This window comes from Monodelphis domestica, chromosome 6, assembly GCF_027887165.1.
Source record: "Monodelphis domestica isolate mMonDom1 chromosome 6, mMonDom1.pri, whole genome shotgun sequence".
In the NCBI taxonomy this organism is placed as follows: Eukaryota; Metazoa; Chordata; class Mammalia; order Didelphimorphia; family Didelphidae; genus Monodelphis; species Monodelphis domestica.
In genome coordinates this window covers 275753218-275777507 of record NC_077232.1, presented here as the reverse complement: position 1 = coordinate 275777507, position 24290 = coordinate 275753218, and the positions used below count along the sequence as shown (strand labels likewise).

At 37.9% G+C, this 24290-nt stretch overlaps 1 protein-coding gene across 1 annotated transcript in view; it reads left to right on the top strand.

Moving 5' to 3' along the window:
• MRPL1 (mitochondrial ribosomal protein L1) overlaps positions 1-16105 on the top strand; it is an 87189-nt gene extending 71084 nt beyond the window's left edge. The window contains exons 8-9 of the mRNA XM_056803250.1: positions 12387-12468; positions 15332-16105. Of these exons, the coding sequence (XP_056659228.1) occupies positions 12387-12468; positions 15332-15453 (204 nt within the window). The 3' untranslated portion in view covers positions 15454-16105. The remainder of the gene's footprint in view (positions 1-12386; positions 12469-15331) is intronic.
• Positions 16106-24290: the final 8185 nt, after the last annotated feature.

The window sequence follows — 24290 nt, the reverse complement described above, 5'->3', positions numbered from 1 at the left end:
TTAGTATTTACTACTGTGTATTATCTTTTTTTGGTATAGGTTAGTTGTACTTTGTCATCATCATTAAATAGTTAGCTTTTTGAAAAAGAAATTATACTTTTACACACACATTTGTTTTTATGTGTGCTCCCCCTCTTTTCTCCCCAAACTTTCTCTATATACATGCTTCAGGACTGATTAATAAGCTTCATGAGACCAGGGGTTGTGCTTGTCTCTCCTGTTGATAGTTCTGTTCACAGCAGGTGTTTCTTGAAATGAATGATTGAATTCACAGAATTGGACTGTAGTAAAGAAGGAGAATGTGCCTCCTGAGACAGTTTCACTTTGAGATAGCTCTGATTGTTAATAAAGTTTTTTTTAAATACATTCTAAATTTGCCACATTACAACTTCAGCTATTGCTGAATATATACTTTATGCTGTGGCTTGGCAGAAATGTCTACTCCCTCTTCCCCAGGACAGTCCTTGAAGACAGTTTGAAGACTGTGGGTTTTACACCTCCAATTCCCTTAACAACTTGTTCTATGGCTTGAACATGGGGTTTGTTGTAATCCTAGTCCTTCTAAAATGTGGTTCCCAGACAAGAACACTCCAAATTCTTTTCTATCTTGTTTGCACCAATTCTCAGGTCTACCAATGCCATCCATATTAGTGAGCATGTCTTCTTGCAGCTCCTCCAACATCTATTTCTTTTTATCATCTTTGCCAGTGTATAGGAGGTGAGACGAAACATCAGAATGGTTTTGATTGGAGCTATATTCCATCCTCAGTATTCAAAGAAATCTGAATTATAAGCCAGCAGGATCTTTTTCCCAGTGTTACAGAATACAACCTGTCTTGTGAGATTTTGATTTATGTCCCACTGCCACTTCACCATAAGAAGTCCATCCTGCACGCTGGAGGCCTTCCTTAGTTCTCTTGACATCTCAAGGATATCAGAAAAAACTTCTCAATATTTATCTGTCAGTATTTGCCTTTGCCACATGACCAAACCTTTTTTTCTTTCTATTGTGCATTTCCCTGATAATACCTTTTATTCTGTCTATTCTTGAAAGTTCCTCACTGGCTATATGCCTCAAGCTTAGGGTAATATTTATTTTCAGTTCATTGGATAATGCTGTGTTCCTTTTCTCATAGCCAGATAGTAACACCAGCAGAATGTTGCTATTTTTAAAATAGCTTTCACACAAAGCATGAGGTCTTTTAAGGAACATTGCACCTTCCCTAAGGCAATCCAGCCTGCCCTCTTCCTTTTCAATTCTGAGCCCAGCTTGTTCTCCATTTGTATCTTCTGTCCCAGGTATGTCCAGATGCATGTTTTAATCTTAGCATTCTGTATTTACTTGGTTATTCTCATGTGAATATCAGACCAAATTCTTTATAGGAACTATAGACTCAGAAGTCTTTTTTTTGGTGGGGGGAGGGACTAAATCCAATATATTCTTTGACACAGAAATTCCACTACTGAGTATATAATCCAAGAAAGTAATGATATCACTCATAATTAATATTTACTTAGCACCTGCTTTTGCCAGGCCCATGCTTTATTATTACTTTCTCATTTGATCCTCACAACATCCCTGGGAGGTAGGTGCTATTATTATCCCCATTTTATAGATGAGAAATCTGAGATAGAGGTGAATTGACTTGTCCAGGGTCACACAGTACAGTTCATACAATGAAACTAAACCTTTTGCTATGATGGGTTGTTAAAAGCATGGCACCTCCACAATGAGCTAGAATGATATGGATTTGAACTAGATAATTTCATCCGAGGTTTGGTTTCAGCAAGTGCTTTGCAGAAATGTTTGCCCTCTGCTAAATCATAAGATTTTTAGTGTGCTATAGATGCAATTCCTATTGCTGGAGGAATTTCCAAACACTTGATAAAATGTGGAGAAATCTTTGTCCATGGTTTTCATGTAGCCAGAGACCAGAGCAAAAAATTTAGAGAAAATCCAATTCTGTTCTATGAAAACCAGACATTTGAATAAGTGCCCTACACATAATAGGTACTTAAATGTTTTTGAGGTTGGCAGGTTTTTCCCAGAAGTTAATTTTTTAAATGCATTAATGGAGAATTAAGATACAAATCATGGCTTTTCATTGCAACTCAACATCATTACATGCACCAATATTACACACATCTGCTCTGAACTATTAAAATTATTATCTGGGTCCTGGAGAGTATATCTCCATGAGAAAATAAACACAACCCACCTGAGCAGTTTCCCTTAAAAATGAAGATGGTAAATTAAAAATATAAAAGGGCAAGAGATACTTTGTACAGACAAAAATCTAAATTTTCTGTAATGGTCTTTTGTGCCCTACAACATGGGGGCAATTCATTTATACTAGTGAAATAAACACTAGCTATAATCCATTTAGACATTCAAATTATATGGAATCTTGGTCCAGGTGTTGCAACGATGTCGCTGTAAGGCTCCTCTTGTTTCAGCTCAATAGCCTGCTGCTTTTTTTTTTTTAACCCTACCTTCTGTCTTGGAGTAAATACTGTGTATTGGCTCCAAGGCAGAAGAGTGGTAAGGGCTAGGCAATGGGGGTCAAGTGACTTGCCCAGGGTCACACAGCTGGGAAGGGTCTGAGGCCAGATTTGAACCTAGGACCTCCCATCTCTAGGCCTGGCTCTCAATCCACTGAGCTATCCAGATGCCACTCCCCCCCTTTTTTTTAAACCCTTACCTTCTGTCTAGGAGTCAATACTGTATTAACTGCCTTAATAGATTTGAATTCAGGTCCCATTGCTCTGTCTACGCTGCTCTCTAGAAGCAAAATGAAAAGTAGAAACTAAAGTTAAAAATATACTAAAATATTGATAGCATACTCTTTGTGACATCAAAGAACTGGTAACAAAGGAGTTGTCCATCATCTGACACTGGATGAAAAAACTAGTATATGAATATAATTGAATATTCTTGTTCAGTGAGAAATCATGAACTTGAAGAATCCAAAGAATCATTAAGATTTGTGTGAACTGCCATATGGTGAAATAAACAGAAATAAAAGAATAACGTACATAATACTACAGCAACATAAATGAAAGATGCCTAAAAACAAATGGAATTGTGAATAAGTGAAACATCTCTAAAAGTTCCAGGGAACAGATAACAAAACATATAAACCCTTTTTTTTTTAATTTAATTTATTTTTTTTAACATTATTTTATTTGGTCATTTCAAAACATTATTCATTAGAAACAAAGATCATTTTCTTTTTTTCCCTCCGACGCGTGATTCCACTGGGTATCACATGTGTTCTTGATTCGAACCCATTTCCATGTTGTTGGTATTTGCATTAGAGTGTTCATTTAGAGTATCTCCTCAATCATATCCCCTCCGCTCCTGTAGTCAAGTAGTTGCTTTTCATCGGTGTTTTTACTCCCACAGTTTATCCTCTGCTTGTGGATAGTGTTTTTTAGATCCCTGAAGATTAGATTGTTCAGGGACACTGCATTGACACTAATGGAAAAGTCCATTATGTTTGATTGTACCACAGTGTATCAGGCTCTGTGTACAATGTTTTCTTGGTTCTTCTCTCACTCTGCATCACTTCCTGGAGGCTGTTCCAGTCTCCATGGAATTCCTCCACTTTATTATTCCTTTGAGCGCAATAGTATTCCATCACCAACATATACTATAATTTGTTCAGCCATTCCCCAATTGAAGGGCATCCCCTTATTTTCCAATTTTTGGCCACCACAAAGAGCACCACTATGAATATTCTTGTACAAGTCTTTTTACTTATTGTCTCTTTGGGGTACAAACCCATCAGTGCCATGGCTGGATCAAAGGGCAGACAGTCTTTTATCGCCCCTTGGGCATAGTTCTAAATTGTCCTTCAGAATGGTTGGATCAATTCAAACTCCACCAGTAATAAATTAGTGTCCCTACTTTGCCACATCCCCTCCAGCATTCATTACTTTCCATAGCTGTCATGTTAGCCAATCTGCTAGGTGTGAGGTGATACCTCAGAGTTGTGTTGATTTGCATCTCTCTGATTATAAGAGATGTAGAACACTTTTTCATGTGCTTATTAATACTTTTGATTTCTTTGCCTGAGAACTGCCTGTTGGGAGAAATGTATAACATTTTGTTATATAAAACCAAATTTTTCCTATGGTTATTAATAGTTTGCAATTACTTTTTCAGAAAATTTGTTTTTTGTCCTTCAACCATTTTTCTGTTCACTAATGGCTTTTGATTTTTCTTATTTGTTTTGAATCCCTGGTATCTTAGATGCCAGATACTTGATAAAAAAATTTTTTTTAGTTGATAATTTCCCTGTTCATCTAAGCTGCATTTATTTTGTTTGTGCAAAAAAAAAGTGTCAGTTTTATATGAAAGTATTTAAGATTTCTCTTTTTTTTTTGTTTAAAAATTCTCTCCATAACCAATCTGTTTTCTTTTTGGTTTTCTCTGACAAACAACAAAAAGGAACAGTTTCTTACACCAAAAAAAAGGTCAGAAAAAGAGGATTTCATGTAATATTATGAATCCTATATATGAAACTAATTTGTTGCAGCTTTTTAAAAACTTATACATCAAACCAACACTACTATCTTTTATGCCCTCTTGTGAGTTTTTTCTATCATATGTTCTTTAAATGTTTCACTATTGTTGTTTTATGCTTTTGTGGGGTGCTTTTTGGGGTATCATATTACTTCTACCCTCATTTACAAGAGAGGCTTTCTTCGTGGTGCATTGGCACATTCTGTATCTTGAGGCCATTGGGAGTCATGATCCACAATTCTTAAGTCTTTCATGGTTGTTTTTGGTATAATGGCATCAGAGAATTGGCAACAAAGAAAATGCCCTTGTATTGAGAATGTCCTAATAGCTATAGTATGTAAATGTTTTAGAATTTTATTGTGCTCTGAGAAAGTATAAACATAATCTATACAGAGGACCACAGAAGGACTTAGCCCCATGATGACAAATGTATGGCACTGTTGTTAAAATGGAGATTTTGAACCCTAGACTTCAATCCCCAGAAGTCCTTGGTATTTCCCAGAATTCCCTATAATCTCACCTGAGTCTCCACTTGGGCAAGATCATAATTAGTAATTATGATAATAATAATAATAACTAGCAGTAATGTGTGCTCTCTCTCCTCGGCCATTGCAATGATGTACTAAGTAAGCTTTGAATGGGCTAATCAGCCCTGGGCATGTATCCTTGATTTCTAATAATCCTTAATAAACCTCATAAATATAATATTTTCTTTCTAGAAAGTAATTTAATTTTTACAGTTAATGGCAACCACAAGATTGGAAGAGAATTTCTCAAGTTTTTTTTTAAGATAGCCTAGATCATTTTTTTAAGCCACATTTCTCCGGACAAGGTTTTTTGGCCCCCCTCGCAAAGCTAAATCTGATTCAGCTCACTCCAGCCATCCGCTCTGGACCTGCTTGACCTAGATCGCTCTCTGGCCCCAGCCCCGCTCCAGGCCCAGCCCCAGGACTTGAGCTGCTGGTAGCAGCCACTGTGTTTTGGGAATCACAAACCAGCTGGTAAAAACTGGGGTGTTCTTTCCTTAGGCAACAATTAGCCTCCGCCTGGCAGGGAACCTCAAGGGGAGGACCGAGGAGAAGGAAGAAACTTTTCCAAAGAGGAAGTTACAAGTATGGCATATTCTATAAGAGAGAAGTGCATTTCCTATTTCAAAGGATATTTTTTGAGTGCACTGATCCTTTTATTTATCTCACCTGACATTCAGGAGAGAAATTCATCCCCCTGCAACTCTTTGCCATTTGGGCCTTCCCAATTTGAGATTCCTAAAACCCATGTTCACCCTTGCTGTAGGATATTCCATAGTTCTGACAAAAGGCATCTCAACAGATAAAAAACAAAAACAAACTTTAAAGAGACTGAAGGTTATATTTTTAAGGTTTTTCAGACTCCAGTGTTTTTAAAAAAAACAACCTATATTGCATTTTGCTGATTGTTTTGTTTAAGATTTAATTTTGTTTTTAAGTTCATATATTAATGTATTCAATACTATTCTGTTACACTGAATCATTTTAATGTACTGACTTTTAACTGCTGTTATATTCTGTTGCTTTTCCCCTCTAACTATACTGAACAAATATTATTGAATAAGCCCATATATAAAAAACAGCCTTTTCTATTTTGACTTTGTGAATTGTCACATAGAGGATGGATGCACGTCATCAAAACTGGTTACAATTATTACCTTTGGAAAATTTAATGAGCTAAATATCTCAAATTGATTTTAAGGGGTCTTTAGAAATGAATTGAAATTTTTTTTTCAACTGATCATTTTGCCTGCCTCTAACAGGAGGTAAAGTCCATTTTAGTAGCTGAAGTGAAATACAATTATAATCCCTTTTGGGACCGACCGCCTGCAGTCCCTACACAAATTACTTGTGGATGGTGACCTGAGAAGGAGAATGGAGTCTGGAGGAAAATGGATGAATAGTTATATAATAATAGTTATATAGGGATAATAGTTATATAGGGAGAAACGCAGGAATTACTCAGAGATGACAAGCGAAAACACATGGGGTGCAGTGATCTCTGATAATATTTCTCATGAGCAAGATAACAAGAGGAGTAACTAGAAGTATGAGAAACAAACATGAGGGGAGCCACGATCTCCACTAATAACCTCTCATGGGCCAGAGAGCCAAAGGATTAATGAGAAGTATGAGAAGAGACAGCATTCCAAGAATCAAGCAGGCATGAGGAATAATAGAACTAGAGCGACAAGAGGATCCAGAACAGTTAGAAGATCAAGAGAAGCAAGAGGCAAGAGGGAGGCTCGCACATGTTCCTCAATTTTTATTGGAGATTTTAGGAATGTGGAGTGGGAGGTAATTAGTGAATACGTGACATGGCATAGGTTTTAACATTGGTTGAATTGATAATCACAAAATCAAAGAGGAGGAGATTAATCCAACATGCCCCATGGAAAGGAATGTGGTCTGACAAGGCGTGAGCCGGCACTGTTGCAGGTAATGCCCTGCTCAGGAATTCTCTTGTCCTTTGGACTGAAGATTTAGAAATGCGATAATCAATAATTAACTTGGCCATGAGTCTGGCATATGAACACATAAGATACGATATCAATACATCAATCACTTCCAAGATGCTAATATGCCTGGTATGCTACAATCCCCACTTATCACATTTATCAAAATGTGAACGGATGGGACATCGCAGTCTCATACCAAAGGAGCTGGGAAGTTAATCCCAGGGCATGGTACCCCTGGATGGCTCCCAAAAGAGGAGCATCTCTCATTTATAACTCTTCAGCTCACTTTACCCAACATCAACAGTACATGGGGTTTGGGTTTTTCCCAGACTCCTCTGCCACATTTTTGTAATGATATCTAGATTTCTTGATGATGTTCTAGACCCAAATATGTTTTACTTTGTTTAAAAATGTTTGCTAAGGTTGAAGCATTGCTATACCTGAAAAACTGGTGACAAATATCCATTTTCTTTAAATGTCATACAGCAGACTCATGTTAAATATGATAGTGGGTTTGTTTGCTGTTGTAATTAACTGGGCTATTGTGAATTTTGGGGATTTTGGTACTTTTTGAATTTGCATTACATGTTGTACTACTAGTCTTTATAAAAAACTGTTACTTTGTGAAATTCATTTGCTTGTACTCATAGTGGATAATGGCCAGGTATGAAGAGGAAATGGATCTCATTTTTGGTGAGAAGCCTTGTATTCTACATTTCCTTAGCTGACACAGCATGTCAGTGATTAGAAGTTATATTTTTTATTTTTTTAAAAACTTTTATTATTACATTTTTCTTGCATGTGCAATATGCTATTTCAGTTTTTTATTTTTTCTCCTTTTTATATTTGAAGCACATACCACCTATATTAAGATTTTCTTTAATTTTTTTTATTTTGCAGTAATATATATATGAAATATAATTTTCTTTAATGTCAATGCATACCCAAAAAGCTTGAGACTATAAACATGATGCCATTGATTGTTTTAAAAAACTATGGGACTTTGCATAATGATTCTGTCTGATTCCAGGACAAGAGAATACAAAAAGAGCCATTTCACAGTGCCAAAGAAGCACAAAGCTAAACTGCATAGTGCCAATTGAGCACAAGGTCAAAAAGACCAACCAAATTTTGAGCCATGACAAAAGGACTTGAGCATGTTTGGAGTTCAAGGTTGAGGCTGCTTACTTATGTTAAAGGCAGGTCTTCCTTGTCCTATAGTCTACCAAGTATCTCAAATTTGGCTCCTACCTGGCTCCTATAATCTAGTCCCTTTTCTGCCTTTCATAGTGTGGCAAACTTTCTGTAGTCCTGGCTACTGACTGGGTAAATGCATCATTGCTTAAATCATTTTAATTGGTCCCTGATTCAAGGACCTGTTATAGGTTTATTTTTCCTTTAGTTAGAATTTTTACACATAAGACTTTGATAGTCTATATTTCATCCAGAAATTATCTTTTTAATTTAGATTTTTTTTTTATGTCTTTTGATTTTCTCTTGCTAATTGATTCATATACCTAATAACTCAGCCATGCATCCCTAAGTGATCCCTGTGTTTTTCAATCTCCCTCTTCAGGGAGAGAATGTAAAATTATTATTTTAAATTGCAAAGCTTAAATTCCTTTTGAGAGTAGTTTTAGGTTAAGAAACATGCTACCTCTCCAAATCCAGAAACTGAACTGTTTGGAGAAGACACCATGAAGATGCCTCCACAGACCACAAGCTGCACCAGAAGATCCAGAGTGAACTTTGGGATGTGGTGATTTGAACTGTGTGGGGTTTGAATGCATTTGTTTTGTATGTATACTCTTATGCCAAAGGGGACTGCCCCCTAACTGGCTTTTTGTCAATGCGCCTAGCAATTATTGGTTTTGTTCTCTTCCTCTTATCCTCAAATTACTGTAATTTCCTAGCTGTTATGTTTACAAGACCCATCAGAGAGACTAGTCTTCCTCAGGCCTCTGGGGAGAAATGTAAAAATGGAGATTTTGAACCCTAGACTTCAATCCCCAGAAGTCCTTGGTATTTCCCAGAATTCCCTATAATCTCACCTGAGTCTCCAACTAGACGAGATCACAGTATTTAACTGCGAGTAACACTCGTTCCCTCTCTCCTCGGGCATTGCAATGATATAGCAAGTAAGCTTTGAATGGGCTAATCAGCCCTGGGCATGTGGTTTATTATTTTGTATCCTTGATTTCTAATAATCCTTAACAAACCTCATAAATATAATATTTTATTACTAGATACTAATTTAATTTTTACACTGGGTATACTCCATTCCCCATTACAAAACCTTCCATATCCCCTGTTCATCAATCCAACCAGTTTTCCCGATAAATATTACAGCACAATGCCAAAGATGGCTTGCAGAGACTTCTGTGGGCATGCATGCTAATGCTCATTATAGTTTGTTACTAGAAAGGCAGAGGGACTTGGGTGAAGCTATTCCCTTTTCCCTCTCCACTAAGCCTCCCCAGCACTCTGCCCAGCAGCCCAATGGAAGTGCTTATTTCCTCCCCTGAGCTGCCACTTCCTCCCTTTCTCCTACCCCTGACTGGTGTAAGGCAGTGAGGGTGGGGTACTGCATGTGGTCTCCAAAAGGTTCACCATCATGAACTTAGACCAATGGATGAAAAGCGACATAATAGAACCAGGAAAACCACATACACCAATGGATGTAACAGTGTCAATAGGAAACAATCAAAACTGAGTGCTGTCGTTTCAGTGGCCAAGGGTGTCTGCCTCCCCTTACAGTCTTTTTTAAATCAAATAGAGCTTTTATTACTTATTTGTAAAGTACATTTTGGTGAAATTCGAATATAAAGACATTTCATGCTTATACCTTCCTGCTGGCCCAGAAAAGCAATGTTCGTCAGGTATATAGGTGACTGACAGTGAGGGGATAGCAGCTCTTGGAGACACTGGTTCCTGCTGGTTCACATTTCCACAAGTATTCATTCCATGGGCATTTCTTCTTTTTCTTTCATAACATCTCATAATGTAACCCTCAGAACTTTGGAAAGCAACAATTTCCTCCTGAGCTACACCTTCTCCTCCTGGATGACCCCATGTAACTAATCCATTCTTCCTGGAGAAGCTGTGAAACTAGCAAAGGAAGGTTTGTCAGTTGGGAAGTGAATTTTGCCATCTTTTTTTTTATTGCTGCCAATTTTGAGTGATACCACTCAAAATAAGGCCCCATTTTGAGTCCTTCTCTCTCTCTCCCCCTCTTCCCTCCCTCCCCCCAGGGTCACATACAGAAGTATCTGAGGTTAGATTTCAATCCAGGGCCTCCCGTTTCTAGGCCTGACTTTCAAACCACTCAAGATAATCAGAATCACAGAAAGACATCAGAACAGTCCAGAAAATATTTTTAATTAAAGGGATCAACTCTACTCTAATACAGGTTCTTTTATTTGATAAACTGCTTCTTACACCAGATTTAGAAACCCTATCTGTTCTTTTCTCATGATTGTGGCCAGGTGTGATGCCAATTTTGCTGATGACTGCTATGGGGAAATTTGGTAGGAGATAAGGTTGAATAGCAGCCACATAATCTTTTGGCTGAGCCTGTATTTGAAGTATTTCCATTTTGGTGGTCATTTCCAAGCTGTAGTATCATGAAGATATTAGTGAGGAAAGACAATAGAGATGAAAGATTATATAAAATAACATTTTAAATAAAATGAGTGAATAATTTACCTAAAATTATGTCATATGAATTTACCAACTTTTTGTATAATTTTAGCTTAGTCAGTATGAATGTAATTAATAATTCTGAATAAGTAGGATTTTGCATTCAAGAAGACAAAAATGATCATTCATGAACATTTTTTTAACTTTTATCTTCCATCTTAGAATCAATACTGTGTATTGGTTCCAAGGCAGAAGAGTGTTAAGAGCTAGGCAATGTGGGTTAAGTGACTTGCCCAGAGTCACAGTTAGGCGCAGTATCTATAGAGGTCACATTTGAACCTGGAACCCTCCTCCCCTCCCCCCTGGCTCTAGGCCTGATTCTCAATCCACAGAGCCACCCAGCTGCCCTCTTTCTTGAACATTTTTAAGCCTGACTATTGTAGGAGTAAAAATGAATAAATACTCCTACTTTTTAAAATATATAGGATTTATAATATTAAATCAAAAGAGAAAAGGAAAAAAAAATTCTGTCAAGTGAGCAGAGCAAAGAGAGCCAGAGACTCACACCTGCAGCACTTTACCAAAACCACAAGCTCTGAAAAAAGAGCCCCACAGCCAAATTTTATCTCCCAACCCTCCTTACATAAAATGAGGGTATAACTTAAAGGGATGTTGGGAATGTAGCTCAGGTGTGGCAATTTTTCCACCAGCACACTATGGAATTTACATTCTCTTCCAAAATAGTTTTTCACCATTACACTACAATCAACTTTTATTCCATAAAATAATAGAAGATTCCAAAGGACATAGGCATTCTTGGAGAAAAAAAGTGTCCTAATGGCCTGTCCCATGCAAGTAGGCTAATTCTTCAATGAAAAAAATTTGAGGTGGAAGAGACTCAGCAGGACTTCTTGGGTGCCTGAGTCCAAGAAAACCTCACTGGGCGCTGCTGCTTGACCTCCTTCCCTAGACAACCCTGGGGCCAGAGAGCTTTGCAGAGCTACAGCCACATCAAGTCCCATCTTCTGCTCGGTGCTAGGGAAGTGATGGAAGAACCTCTCTGAAAGGAACCTTTCTGCAACATGGAAGCTCTGGGAAGAACCCTCCCATGGCAGAATGGGCTACAGGAGCTCAAGGAAGCTATTATTTTTAAACTAATTTCTTTGGATACTCTGCTTATGGATAGTGTTCTTTCTCATAGATCCCTACAAGTTGTTCAGGATCACTGCATTGCCACTAATGGAGAAGTCCATTACATTCGATTGTACCACAGAGTATCAGTCTCTGTGTACAATGTTCTCCTGGTTCTGCTCCTTTCACTCTGCATCATGAATTACTTATTTCTTAAGAATGTAGCACTATTTCATTATATTTATATACTTACTATAATTTTGTTTAGCCATTCCCCAATTGGCGAGGAACATTTATTTCTATATTCTTGTTACTATAAATAGTTCTGTGAATATTTTGGTACACTTGGGACTTTTCTTCCTACTCTAGTTTTTAAATCTAGACATATATAATTAGTTTAAAGGGAAGAATGAGTCATTTAGCAATTTCTGTTAATACTGAATTATTTCCCAGAATAGTTGGAGCAATTCACATCCAAACCAAAAGTCAGTTGGTACGCTTATCTTCCCACAGCTTCTATTTTTATCTTCTATCATCTTTCCCAATTTGAAGATTGTTCTAATCATGTTTCTAAAATGTTTATACTGTATTATTTTCTTTCAGCTGGATATGCCAACTGACCAGATAGCTGCTAATCTGCAAGTAGTTCTCACTGAAGTCTGTCGGCAAAAACCACAGAGTAGTGGTAAGTGACTAGATACATGTAGACCTTATGATACTGTGTGTATACCAGAGATTTAAAAAACATATATATCTTAAAAGTCACAATAGCACTTAGAGAAACACATTGGGTATATGTCTGTGGAGGATCCATTGAAGAATCGAGTCAGAGCCTTCCAGAATGACAAGTCTTGGGTAGGTCTGTGGAGGATCTCCTCTCATCGGTAAGATCACTGATCCATTACAGAACAATGAATAATAATTCTAAAAATTTGGAGATTTAGTGGGCCTCAGTAAATACTTGCTGAAATCTACAAAATATCCTTAGCTAATTTCTTTTTTTTTTTAAACCCTTACCTTCTGTCTTAGAGTCAGTACTGTCTATTGGCTCCAAGGCAGAAGAGTGGTAAAGGCTAGGCAGTGGGGGTCAAGTGACTTGCCCGGGGTCACACAGCTAGGAAGTGACTTGAGGCTAGATTTGAACCTAGGACTCCTGTCTAATCTTGGTTCTCAATCCACTGAGCCACCCTGCTGCCCGCCCCCGCCCCCCCTTTGCTAATTTCAAGATCTTTTCTACTTCACTTCAACTGTGCCTGTACACAATTGACAATTTTTTTTAAATCCTTATCTTCTGTCTTACTAGCAATTCCATGACAGAAGGACAAGGGCTAGGATTGCCCAAGGTCACACAGCTAGGCCAGATTTGAACTCAGGTCCTCCCAACTCCAGGCCTGGCAATCTATCCACTGTGCTACCTACATCTTGTCTCTCCAATTGGTCCTTTTGGGACAATGTTGTTCTTATTGAAAAGATAGAGGAATGTGGGCTAAACAACAGTACAGTTAAATGGATTGAGAAGTGGTTGAATGATCGGATTCAGAGATTAGGTATTAGTGTCCTCATGTCATCTCTGAAGGAGATATCCATTGGAGTGCCTCAGGAATCTGTGCTTGGCTTTGTAGCTATTTGCCTTCACTTTCTTCTCTCACTCACTTCTCAGTCCTTGGCAACATATTTTTAGGCCTCGTCCCTCAACTTCAGAGCTTTCTGCAGTCCTATTGTGAAAGAGAGAACTATTGAAGGAAATACAAGGACTAGATTTGCAGTGTTATCTCATGAAAAAAGATCGAACTCTGACTACCAATGGGGGATGGGAATGGAACCTCCACCCAAGAAAAGGAGAGGAGCAGTTGAGGATTCCGTTTCTTCCCTTTTGAACTGAAGAGGAAAGGAGCAATTTCCACTGAACCTGTCTAGCTACAAATCCCTCATTCAACAGAAAAGATCCAGACTAACCATCTGTCTCATAGTGGTTGGATAGAGATTTTTTTTCCCTCCAGGGAAGGCAATAGTCTATCCTTCAGAAGACTCCTTCAAAGCTATATCTCTGTGCCAAGAAATACAATCATCTTGAACATATAAAGATACTAAGATCATCTGGGACTTAGTCCCTAGACTTGAACTTCAAACCCCTGAAGAAACTTATAGGAGGAATATAGTTCAGGGACTTCCTAGTCTTTCTTAACTTTCTTAACCAAATCCCTTTTTCTAATAAATAGATATTTTGAATAACTGAGACACCAGATCTTCTTCAATGTACTAAGGGGATCATAGATACAATCATCTAAAGAAGAGAATAGTACTAGAGATTTGAAGATTTTTCTCTTACCCTTCAGCTCTGGTCAGATCTAACTCCATTTTCTATAGGACAGTTCTGCCTGGGAGGGAAGTGGTGTTCTTCTCTCTGTTCCCTCCCTCTCAGCTATCTGTCAAACTTTAGTTCCTGATCCCTGGCTAGTACACTATGCTATGCTTCCTTTCCAACCTTAGCTCATTTTTCCACCCTCTTAAGAACCTTATGCTCCAACTCAGGTAATCCCTTCTGTGAGTCCCATGCATGTCCTCCCACACAGTGTTTGATGCTTAGAATGCTTTCCCTTTCCCCAAGCTAAATTCTTTACTCATTTCCATTCAAATGCTACCTCCTACAGTGAAGTTTCCCTTGTTATTGCTAGTGGGTAGTAATCCTAATTCAGATATGTAGGCATTGAAAAAGTGTTTGCTGAATGAATATGTGTCAAGTAAATACTCACATGGATCTATGATCTCATCAAAGTGAGTGTTTTCTATAATAGCCCTTTTGTGGTAATCCACTTGTGTGTTAGTCCACTGATGCTCTGTCATCCAGGTATATGCCCTCTCATAACCACAACCGGCCCAGTGAGATACTTGTGAGTCTTCATTATCTTTAGCTTTCAGAAAGGTATTAACAGAGTATACAAGCTGTCCAATGATCATCTGCCACTTTGGCCACTTGGCCAGCTCTCCCCCTGCCCCAATCATACATTTTTTGGATGACATCATTTATTTCAACTAGTAATACAGTTCTAGCTAGTTTCTGCTAACCTGAAATCAAGTGTTTCATTGTGGGGGAGGGCAGGATGCCACTTACTTGGTAATCACATTTTCATTTATCTATTTTTGGGAATCTCACCAAGTAGCAACAAAGCAGCAGCTGTACTAAATGTTAAAAATATTTATAACCTTTTCATTTAATGTGAATATCACTATCTTCTCCCTTCTCTGTCAGCTTTGTAATAAAATAAAATTTCAGTGAATAGCATCTTGGAACAAGATGAATTGCTTGGTGAGCACAAGGCCATTTAAGGACAAATCTTTTTTAGTTCTAAGACCAGTTCATCTTGTATACTAAAAAGGGAAATCTTTTTTAAAAATAACTTAGACATTGTTTAGAATTATAAACAATTCCTTAAATATCAGTACCTTCTAGCTGAACATAATTTGGTGGTGAATGTTGCTTTTTGTGTACCAGCATTTAGATAGGTACATGTTGACTTTTGTACAACTTTTGTTTTATCTTTTTGCAGGACCTTTTGTGGTACGTGCATTTGTTCGTAGTGCAACAAGTGAAGGATTATTACTAAAAACTGAGCATTTATTGCCTCAAGAAAAAGTAAAAGCAGAAGAAAATATTAAAGAAATCATCTAAAATTTTCATCTCATGAAATGACTTACTGGATTTGATAACCTACTGGTGACAAATTATCATGTCTTCAGAATAAAGACATGACTTACTTTTCATCCTTGAAAATGAATTTTGTGACCTCATCAGAATAAAGTATTTAAATAACTAACCTTAAAAAAGAAAATGAATGAGCCATCAAAGAACTCACGACTTAGATATGCTTGTGAATTAATACAATTTTATACAGATTTAGGAAAAGAGAGTACCTTACCAACTTCTTTCCATGAGTAGGTCCCAATACCTGAATCAGTGGAGGAGAAAGAAAACTGCAAGCCAGTATCTGCAATGAATTTCAGTACAAATATGTTGAATTAAGTATTAGAAAAATGCCATAGCTACATATTAAGAATAAGTTGGATTTATACCTGGAATATAAGGGCAGATTAAATATTTGAAAACTAGACCACTTTAATTAAAAACACAACAAAAATCATGACTTTATTAATGAACACAGATAAGATCCAACAAAATAGAAGACTTCTTTATGTTGAGAACATTTAGAAAACATAGTGCATAAATGGAATTTTTCTTAATATAATATCTAAGCCAAATAGCAAATGTTATCCACAAATCACTCTGAAGCCCTTCTAATAAAATCAGATGTAAAGAAAAGGTATATATATTGTCATTTTTTATTTCATACCATTCTAGAACCTAAGATAAGAAAAAAGAAATTAATAATGTCCTTAAAAGAAAATCTAATAAAGAGAAAAATTAATTTCATCCAAAATTACATTAGAATAAATAAAATAAATATGTAGTAGTTCATCTAATAAGATACACATAGGAATTCTATGACCAAAACTGAAAGCACTAGAGAAATAAAGGAAGTCTTAAATATTTGAAGAGGAATTGCTTGTGGTTGGGGTATGATAATGTAACCATGACAATATAATCTGAATTAATCTGAAAATTCCAAACCAAAATAATCGGAGCCATCAAAAGATTACCTTTTAGAACTGGAGGGTGCTTAAAAGTAACATCTTGAGGGGACAACTGGGTAACTCAGTGGATTGAGAGCCAGGCCTAGAGATGGGAGATCTCAGGTTCAAATCTGGCCTTAGACACTTCCCAGTTGGGTGACCCTGGGCAAGTCACAACCCCCATTGCCAACCCTTACCACTCTTCTGCCTTGGAACCAATACACACTATTGATTCCAAGAGAGAAGGTACGGGTTTAAAAAAATTTTTAAAGTAATATCTCGAACTATACTCCAAAGCAATAATCATTAAAACTATTTCAAAGAAAAGTTGGTCAACAGAATGATTAGGTACAGTTATAGATATGGAGGCAAGTAGTGACATATTCAAGGATATCAAATATTGGGGTAAATATTGTTAGAGTAGGATTTTGGGTAAGGGAAACGAGGAAAAAATGTAAAAATCTGTTTTATTGTTTTGGAAGAGAAAGGAATAAGGGCTTAGGGATTTGCTTATGCTTATTCTTATTTAAAACTAACTATACTAACAGGTTACTAAATTAAAAATTTAACTAAATACCCAAATCTCACAGCAAGAGTCCAAAAGTAGTTACAGCCAGGATCTGTTGTTAGATGTCCAAGCAAGTCCTGATGTCCAAGTAAGACTAATGCTGTCAGCAGCCACATACAGGAACTCAGTTTGAACACAGGGAAATCCTCTTCATGCCTTCCTCTCAATTTCCTCAGGAGAGCAGAAGAAGATCAGTTGGGCCAAATGGAATCTTCCCAGATCCTGAAGCTCATGTGACCTTTGGTCACATGTCACTGTCAATCATACCTAGGTTTGCATTTTGCAGTTTTGCAAATTGCAAACTTTTTCATTCTTTATCACAGTATTAAACCAAGTTCCACAAAACCTTGGGAAAATGACATACTATCTGGTGTGAAGATTGGACTTGGCTATTTCCTGATTGTAACAATGAAGGTACTTGGATCTTCCTTTATTGGGAAGATTAAATTGTAATCCCCTGTATATTTTTAAATTTTAATCCCCAAAAATGTTAACTCAGTATTTAAAGTAAATCTACCCAATTTAACTACAAAAAAGTTGTTAACTAACTACAAAAGGTGTGAACATCCATTTCATACAGTGAGTCCTGGAGAGGAGCATCTGCTGTGATTGGTAGATTTAAATTTAGGGGAGGTAAAAACAGAGGCACATGGAGGTCAATCATGATCTTTCAGTCACTCAGAGTTGGACTGAGGAAGAATCAGTCACTCAGACTTGGGAGTGAAGACACTTGGCTATGGAACTGTACCCCTGGAGGAGCTTGTACAGGAGACCTCAGAGTGGTGAGTGTAAAGACTGACTTAATTCCTTGCCCTTTCTGGAGGTGTGAACCTCTGATAAAGTCCCCTAGTCTTGAGACTTCCCTGGCTAGGACCTCAGAATTTCTAATTGGTTCAGAGGAAGCTGGAGCTTTCTCTCTTCCTTAATACCTTCCTCTATTGTAAAAATACATTACCTTAATTCCATTTACTTGAGTAATTCATTTTGGCATTTAATAATTTTAATTTAATAATTAAGTCCCTGGCGACAACCAATTAAATATTCAGGTCTGACCAATTGTGGACAGGAAACTAAAGCAAGTTCTGGACATTATGCCACTGAGTTGGAACCAACAACAGTAGGAATGTTAGAAGATATTGACAAGACTGACAGTTGGTGGGGGAAAGGGCAACTGGGAGTGGCAGTTGGTCTCCTGACTCTCCCTTCTTGGTCCTGGTACTGGGAGGAGCCTCTCTCCCTGTCTCTGGATAGAAGTGCCTCTATTCCTGAATTTCCCAACTATGTGCTCTGTCTGGATTCCTGTGATCGTGTTCATTGGACAAAAGTACTTAAGGGAAGCAGTTTGGACTGTAAGGCCGGTCTTTAGGGGTGTCAGCCTGAAGAGGCAGGCCCAACCAGCTCTGAAAGTCAGAACTTTCCTCCATCTTGCTTTCTACTACTAAAACTTTGAACTTAAGAAAAATAGCACAGATTAGCCTAGACAGGAGTAACAGAAACCCTCCACCAGCCTGTGAGGCCTGACCTCAGCTCAAAAGCTGAGAGACTCAAACCTCATCTAGGGAAATCCATATTCCCTCTTCCCTGATAATTCCCCAATCCAAACTTGTTATTAAAATTTATCTTTATTATACTTCACTTCCGGGTAAGTATGGCTGCAGAGTAGACGCTAGGCTTGCTTCCTCTCCTCAGACCCAAGGACACAGAAGACCGAAAAGGACCCTCCCAAAATAAAAAACAATCATCCTCATATTAACGGATAGACCCCAGAACAAGGCGAAGCTCTGAAGGTAGGTGGGATTCTGGCAGCTCCACAACATAAGGGAACGAAAAACTGACCCACCCTCCCCTCCCCCACCAAACAGACGGAGCCAGAGTTAAAGTCAGCACTGAACAGAATCAACAAGTGAGGGGGGGGGCACCCCAGGACTGAACAACGGGCAGTCCCAAGTCTGGGGACCTGAATGAGATCGCTAAGGTCCTTCTCCTGAGAACACAAGAAACCCCACCAGGCGGGCTAGGGGAGCACAGATCTCAGGTGCCCAGAACTAGCACGCTGTAATCACCGAGTGCACAAAGTGATACCCTGACATGAGCAAGGGTCACCTACAGGTTTTGGGGGTTAGCTAAGACCACCAAAGACTGAGAGCACTAACTCCCAAAACGCCGGCAGGCAGGGGAGGGCAGTCCTTGGGCCTCCCCAGGAAGACAGCACAGCTGCAGAGAACCTATAATTAGCCTGAGACTAAAGCCTTGACCATCAGACCTTTATACTGAGGGCAAGCACCCCAACACCAAGAAAAGCAAGAAGAAGGGGGTGACTTTGGATATATTTTATGGAGGGAAAACACAAAAAACAGAGGAAATAGCAGAAGAGGAAGCACAAACAAATGGTCCAAAACCTTCCAAAAGAAATGGAAATTGATAAGATCAGGAGTGAAACAAGGATGCCCATTATCACCTCTACTATTTGACATTGTACTAGAAACACTAGCAGTAGCAATTAGAGAAGATAAAGGAATTGAAGGCATCAAAATAGGCAAGGAGGAGACCAAGTTATCACTCTTTGCGGATGACATGATGGTCTACTTAAAGAATCCTAGAGATTCAACCAAAAAGCTAATTGAAATAATCAACAACTTTAGCAAAGTTGCAGGATACAAAATAAACCCACATAAGTCATCAGCTTTTCTATATATCTCCAACACAGCTCAGCAGCAAGAACTAGAAAGAGAAATCCCATTCAAAATCACCTTAGACAAAATAAAATACCTAGGAATCTACCTCCCAAGACAAACACAGGAACTATATGAACACAACTACAAAACACTCGCCACACAACTAAAACTAGACTTGAGCAAATGGAAAAACATTAACTGCTCATGGATAGGACGAGCCAATATAATAAAAATGACCATCCTACCCAAACTTATTTATCTATTTAGTGCCATACCCATTGAACTACCAAAATACTTCTTCACTGATTTAGAAAAAACCATAACAAAGTTCATTTGGAAGAACACAAAAGATCAAGGATATCCAGGGAAATAATGAAAAAAAACACATATGATGGGGGCCTTGCAGTCCCTGACCTTAAACTATATTACAAAGCAGCAGTCATCAAAACAATTTGGTACTGGCTAAGAAACAGAAAGGAAGATCAGTGGAATAGACTGGGGGAAAGCGACCTCAGCAAGACAGTATACGATAAACCCAAAGATCCCAGCTTTTGGGATAAAAGTCCACTATTCGATAAAAACTGCTGGGAAAATTGGAAGACAGTGTGGGAGAGACTAGGAATAGATCAACACCTCACACCCTACACCAAGATAAATTCAAAATGGGTGAGTGACTTAAACATAAAGAAGGAAACCATAAGTAAATTGGGTAAACACAGAATAGTATACATGTCAGACCTTTGGGAGGGGAAAGGCTTTAAAACCAAGCAAGATATAGAAAGAATCACAAAATGTAAAATAAATAATTTTGACTACATCAAACTAAAAAGCTTTTGTACAAACAAAACCAATATAACTAAAATCAGAAGGGAAACAACAAATTGGGAAAAAATCTTCATAGAAACCTCTGACAAAGGTTTAATTACTCATATTTATAATGAGCTAAATCAATTGTTCAAAAAATCAAGCCATTCTCCAATTGATAAATGGGCAAGGGACATGGATAGGCAGTTCTCAGATAAAGAAATCAAAACTATTAACAAGCACATGAAGAAGTGCTCTACATCTCTTATAATCAGAGAGATGCAAATCAAAACAACTCTGAGGTATCACCTCACACCTAGCAGATTGGCTAACATTACAGCAAAGGAAAGTAATGAATGCTGGAGGGGATGTGGCAAAGCAGGGACATTAATTCATTGCTGGTGGAGCTGTGAACTGATCCAACCATTCTGGAGGGCAATTTGGAACTATGCCCAAAGGGCGACAAAAGAATATCTACCCTTTGACCCAGCCATAGCACTGCTGGGTCTGTACCCCAAAGAGATAATTGACAAAAAGACTTGTACAAAAATATTCATAGCTGCGCTCTTTGTGGTGGCCCAAAACTGGAAAACGAGGGGATGCCCATCAATTGGGCATCCTTTGAACAAACTGTGGTATATGTTGGTGATGGAGTACTATTGTGCTAAAAGGAATAATAAAGTGGAGAAGTTCCATGGAGACTGGAACAACCTCCAGGAAGTGATGCAGAGCGAGAGGAGCAGAACCAGGAGAACATTGTACACAGAGACTAATACACTGTGGTATAATCGAACGTAATGGACTTCTCCATTAGTGGCGGTGTAATGTCCCTGAACAACTTGCAGGGATCCAGGAGAAAAAAACACCATTCATAAGCAAAGGATAAACTATGGGAGTGGAAACACCGAGGAAAAGCAACTGCCTGAATACAGAGGTTGATGGGACATGACAGAGGACAGACTCTAAATGAACACTCTAGTGCAAATACTATCAACAAAGCAATGGGTTCAAATCAAGAAAACATCTAATGCCCAGTGGACTTACGCGTCGGCTATGGGGGGTGGGGGGGAGGAAAAGAAAATGATCTTTAACGAATAATGCTTGGAAATGATCAAATAAAATATATTTTTAAAAAAAAACAAAAAAAACAAAAAAAAAACAAAAAAAGAAAAATTAGTTAATAGACATATGGAGAAAAATAAAAAGGGATAAAAAGGAATACACCTCACACATGGCACATTCACATAAATAGATCATCTACTAGGTCACAGAAACATGGCATACAAAAGCAGAAATACTAAATGCATCCTTTTCAGATCATAAGGGAATAAAAATAATGATCAGTAAGGGTACATGGAGACCCAAATCAAAAATTAATTGGAAATTAAATAATATAATACTCCAAAATCGGTTAGAGAAGAAATCATAGAAACAATAATTTCATTGAGGGAAATGACAATGGTGAGACATCCTTTCAGAACTTATGGGATGCGGCCAAAGCAGTACTCAGAGGAAAATTCATATCCTTGAGTGCATATATTAACAAATTAGGGAAGGCAGAGATCAATGAATTGGAAATGCAAATCAAGAAACTTGAAAGCGAATAAATTAAAAACCCCCAGAAGAAAGCCAAACGAGATCCTAAAACTTCAGGGAGAAATTAATAAAATTGAAAATGATAGAACTATTAAACTAATAAACAAGACTAGAAGCTGGTACTTTGAAAAAAACTGACAAAATAGACAAAGCACTGGGCAATCTAATTTAAAAAGGAAAGAAGAAAGACAAATTAACAGCATCAAAGATGAATTTAAGGCAATCATTAAAAACTACTTTGCCCAACTATATGGCAAGAAATATACCAACCTAGGTGATATGGATGAATATTTACAAAAATATAAATTGCCTAGATTAACAAAAGAAGAAATAGACTTCTTATATAATCCCATATTAGAAAGAAAAAAATCCAACAGGCCATCAAAAAACTCCCTAAGGAAAAAATCCCCAGGGTCTGATGGATTCACAAGTGAATTCTATCAAACTTTCACATAACAGTTAACTTCAATACTATACAAACTATTTGACATAATAAGCAAAGAGGGAGTTTACCAAATTCCTTTTATGACACAAACATGGTACTGATTCCAAAGCCAGGCAGGGCAAAAACAGAGAAAGAAAACTATAGACCAATCTCCCTAATGAATATAGATGCAAAAATCTTAAATAGGATACTAGCAAAAGACTAGAGGGTCATTCACTATGATCAAGTAGGATTTATACCAGGAATGCAGTGCTGGTTCAATATTAAGAAAACCAACCACATAATTGACCATATCAATAAGCAAACCAACAAAAATCATATGATTATTTCAATACATGCAGAAAAAGCCTTTGATAAAATACAACACCTGTTCCTCTTAAAAACATTAGAAAGCATAGGAATACAAGGGCCTTTCCTAAAAATAATAAACAACATATATCTAAAACCATCAGACAACATCATCTGCAATTGGGATAAACTAGATGCATTCCCAATAAAATCAGGAGTGAAACAAGGATGCCCATTATCACCTCTATTATTGAACATTGTACTAGAAACACTAGCTGTAGCAATTAGAGAAAAAAAAAGAAATTGAAGGCATTTAAAATAGGCAAGGAGGAGACCAGGTTATCGCTCTTTGGGGACTTCAAGAATCCTAGAGAAGCAAACAAAAAGCTAGTCGAAATAATCAACAACTTAATATCTTAATAATAATCAACACAAAGGTGGATGAGCAGCCCTAAAAAAGGTTTGGCAGGCCCTTTCACCAGAGGGGCTGGTCCTCCTTGCACATCCATACACTCCAAACCAGACAGAGGGGAACTGAGGGGCCACAAACCCTTAAATGTGTTAGGGGCTCTCAACCCCAAGTATGTGAAGATTGCCCCCAATAGAATGGGCAGATGAGAACAATTTGTTCCATTGGCCATGAAGGCAGCTACAGCAGGCTCTGTAGAATTATTAGAATTTAGACATTGAAGATGTCACAGTCCTCCATTGCATGCCAAGCTAAACTTTTGTCTTGCTTCTGGACTTCAGTAACTCTGGAAGAGAGGATGAACCTGACAATTTTGTGCATCTTTGCCTCACTTGAATCCAATTCATGTACAAGTCAAGACATCACCCTGTGATGTCATTGGTCCTTTTTGAAAATGGGTATTACAACAGATGCTATATTGTGTTAGTCCCTCAGGCATTTGGTGGGGTGAGGTGGTCATCTGACTGGGGGTCTGCCTGGAGGCCTAAAGATTCATCTTTTTGTCCATCTAAAATCTAGAGGACTATCAGGACCCTAGGTGGGGTGATTGGGTGTTTCTAGGTTAAGAGTCACAAGCATGCAAAGACAAGGGAATTTCCCTGATAATACTACCCCTGGGTTTCTAGGGGTACAGTGCCCATGTCACAACTGCATCTTACTTTGATGATAAGATGATAAGAATGACTGTGGCACTGAGATTAACCAACTTTTAGATCTATTGTAAGTTTTTGTAGTGATGTGTATAGGATAGAGTATGAATTCTGCCTTTTATGAAGAGTCTTCATAGTTGTCCGAGTTTGAATTTGTTTCTTTTTTTAAACATTATTTTCTTTGGTCATTTTCAAACATTATTCATTGGAAACAGAGGTCATATTCTTTTTCCTCCCACCTACCGCCACCCCTCCCATAGTCGATGCACGATTCCACTGGGTATCACATGTGTTCTTGATTCGAACCCATTTCCATGTTGTTGGTATTTGCATTAGAGTGTTCATTTAGAGTCTCTCCTCAGTCATATCCCCTCCACCCCTGC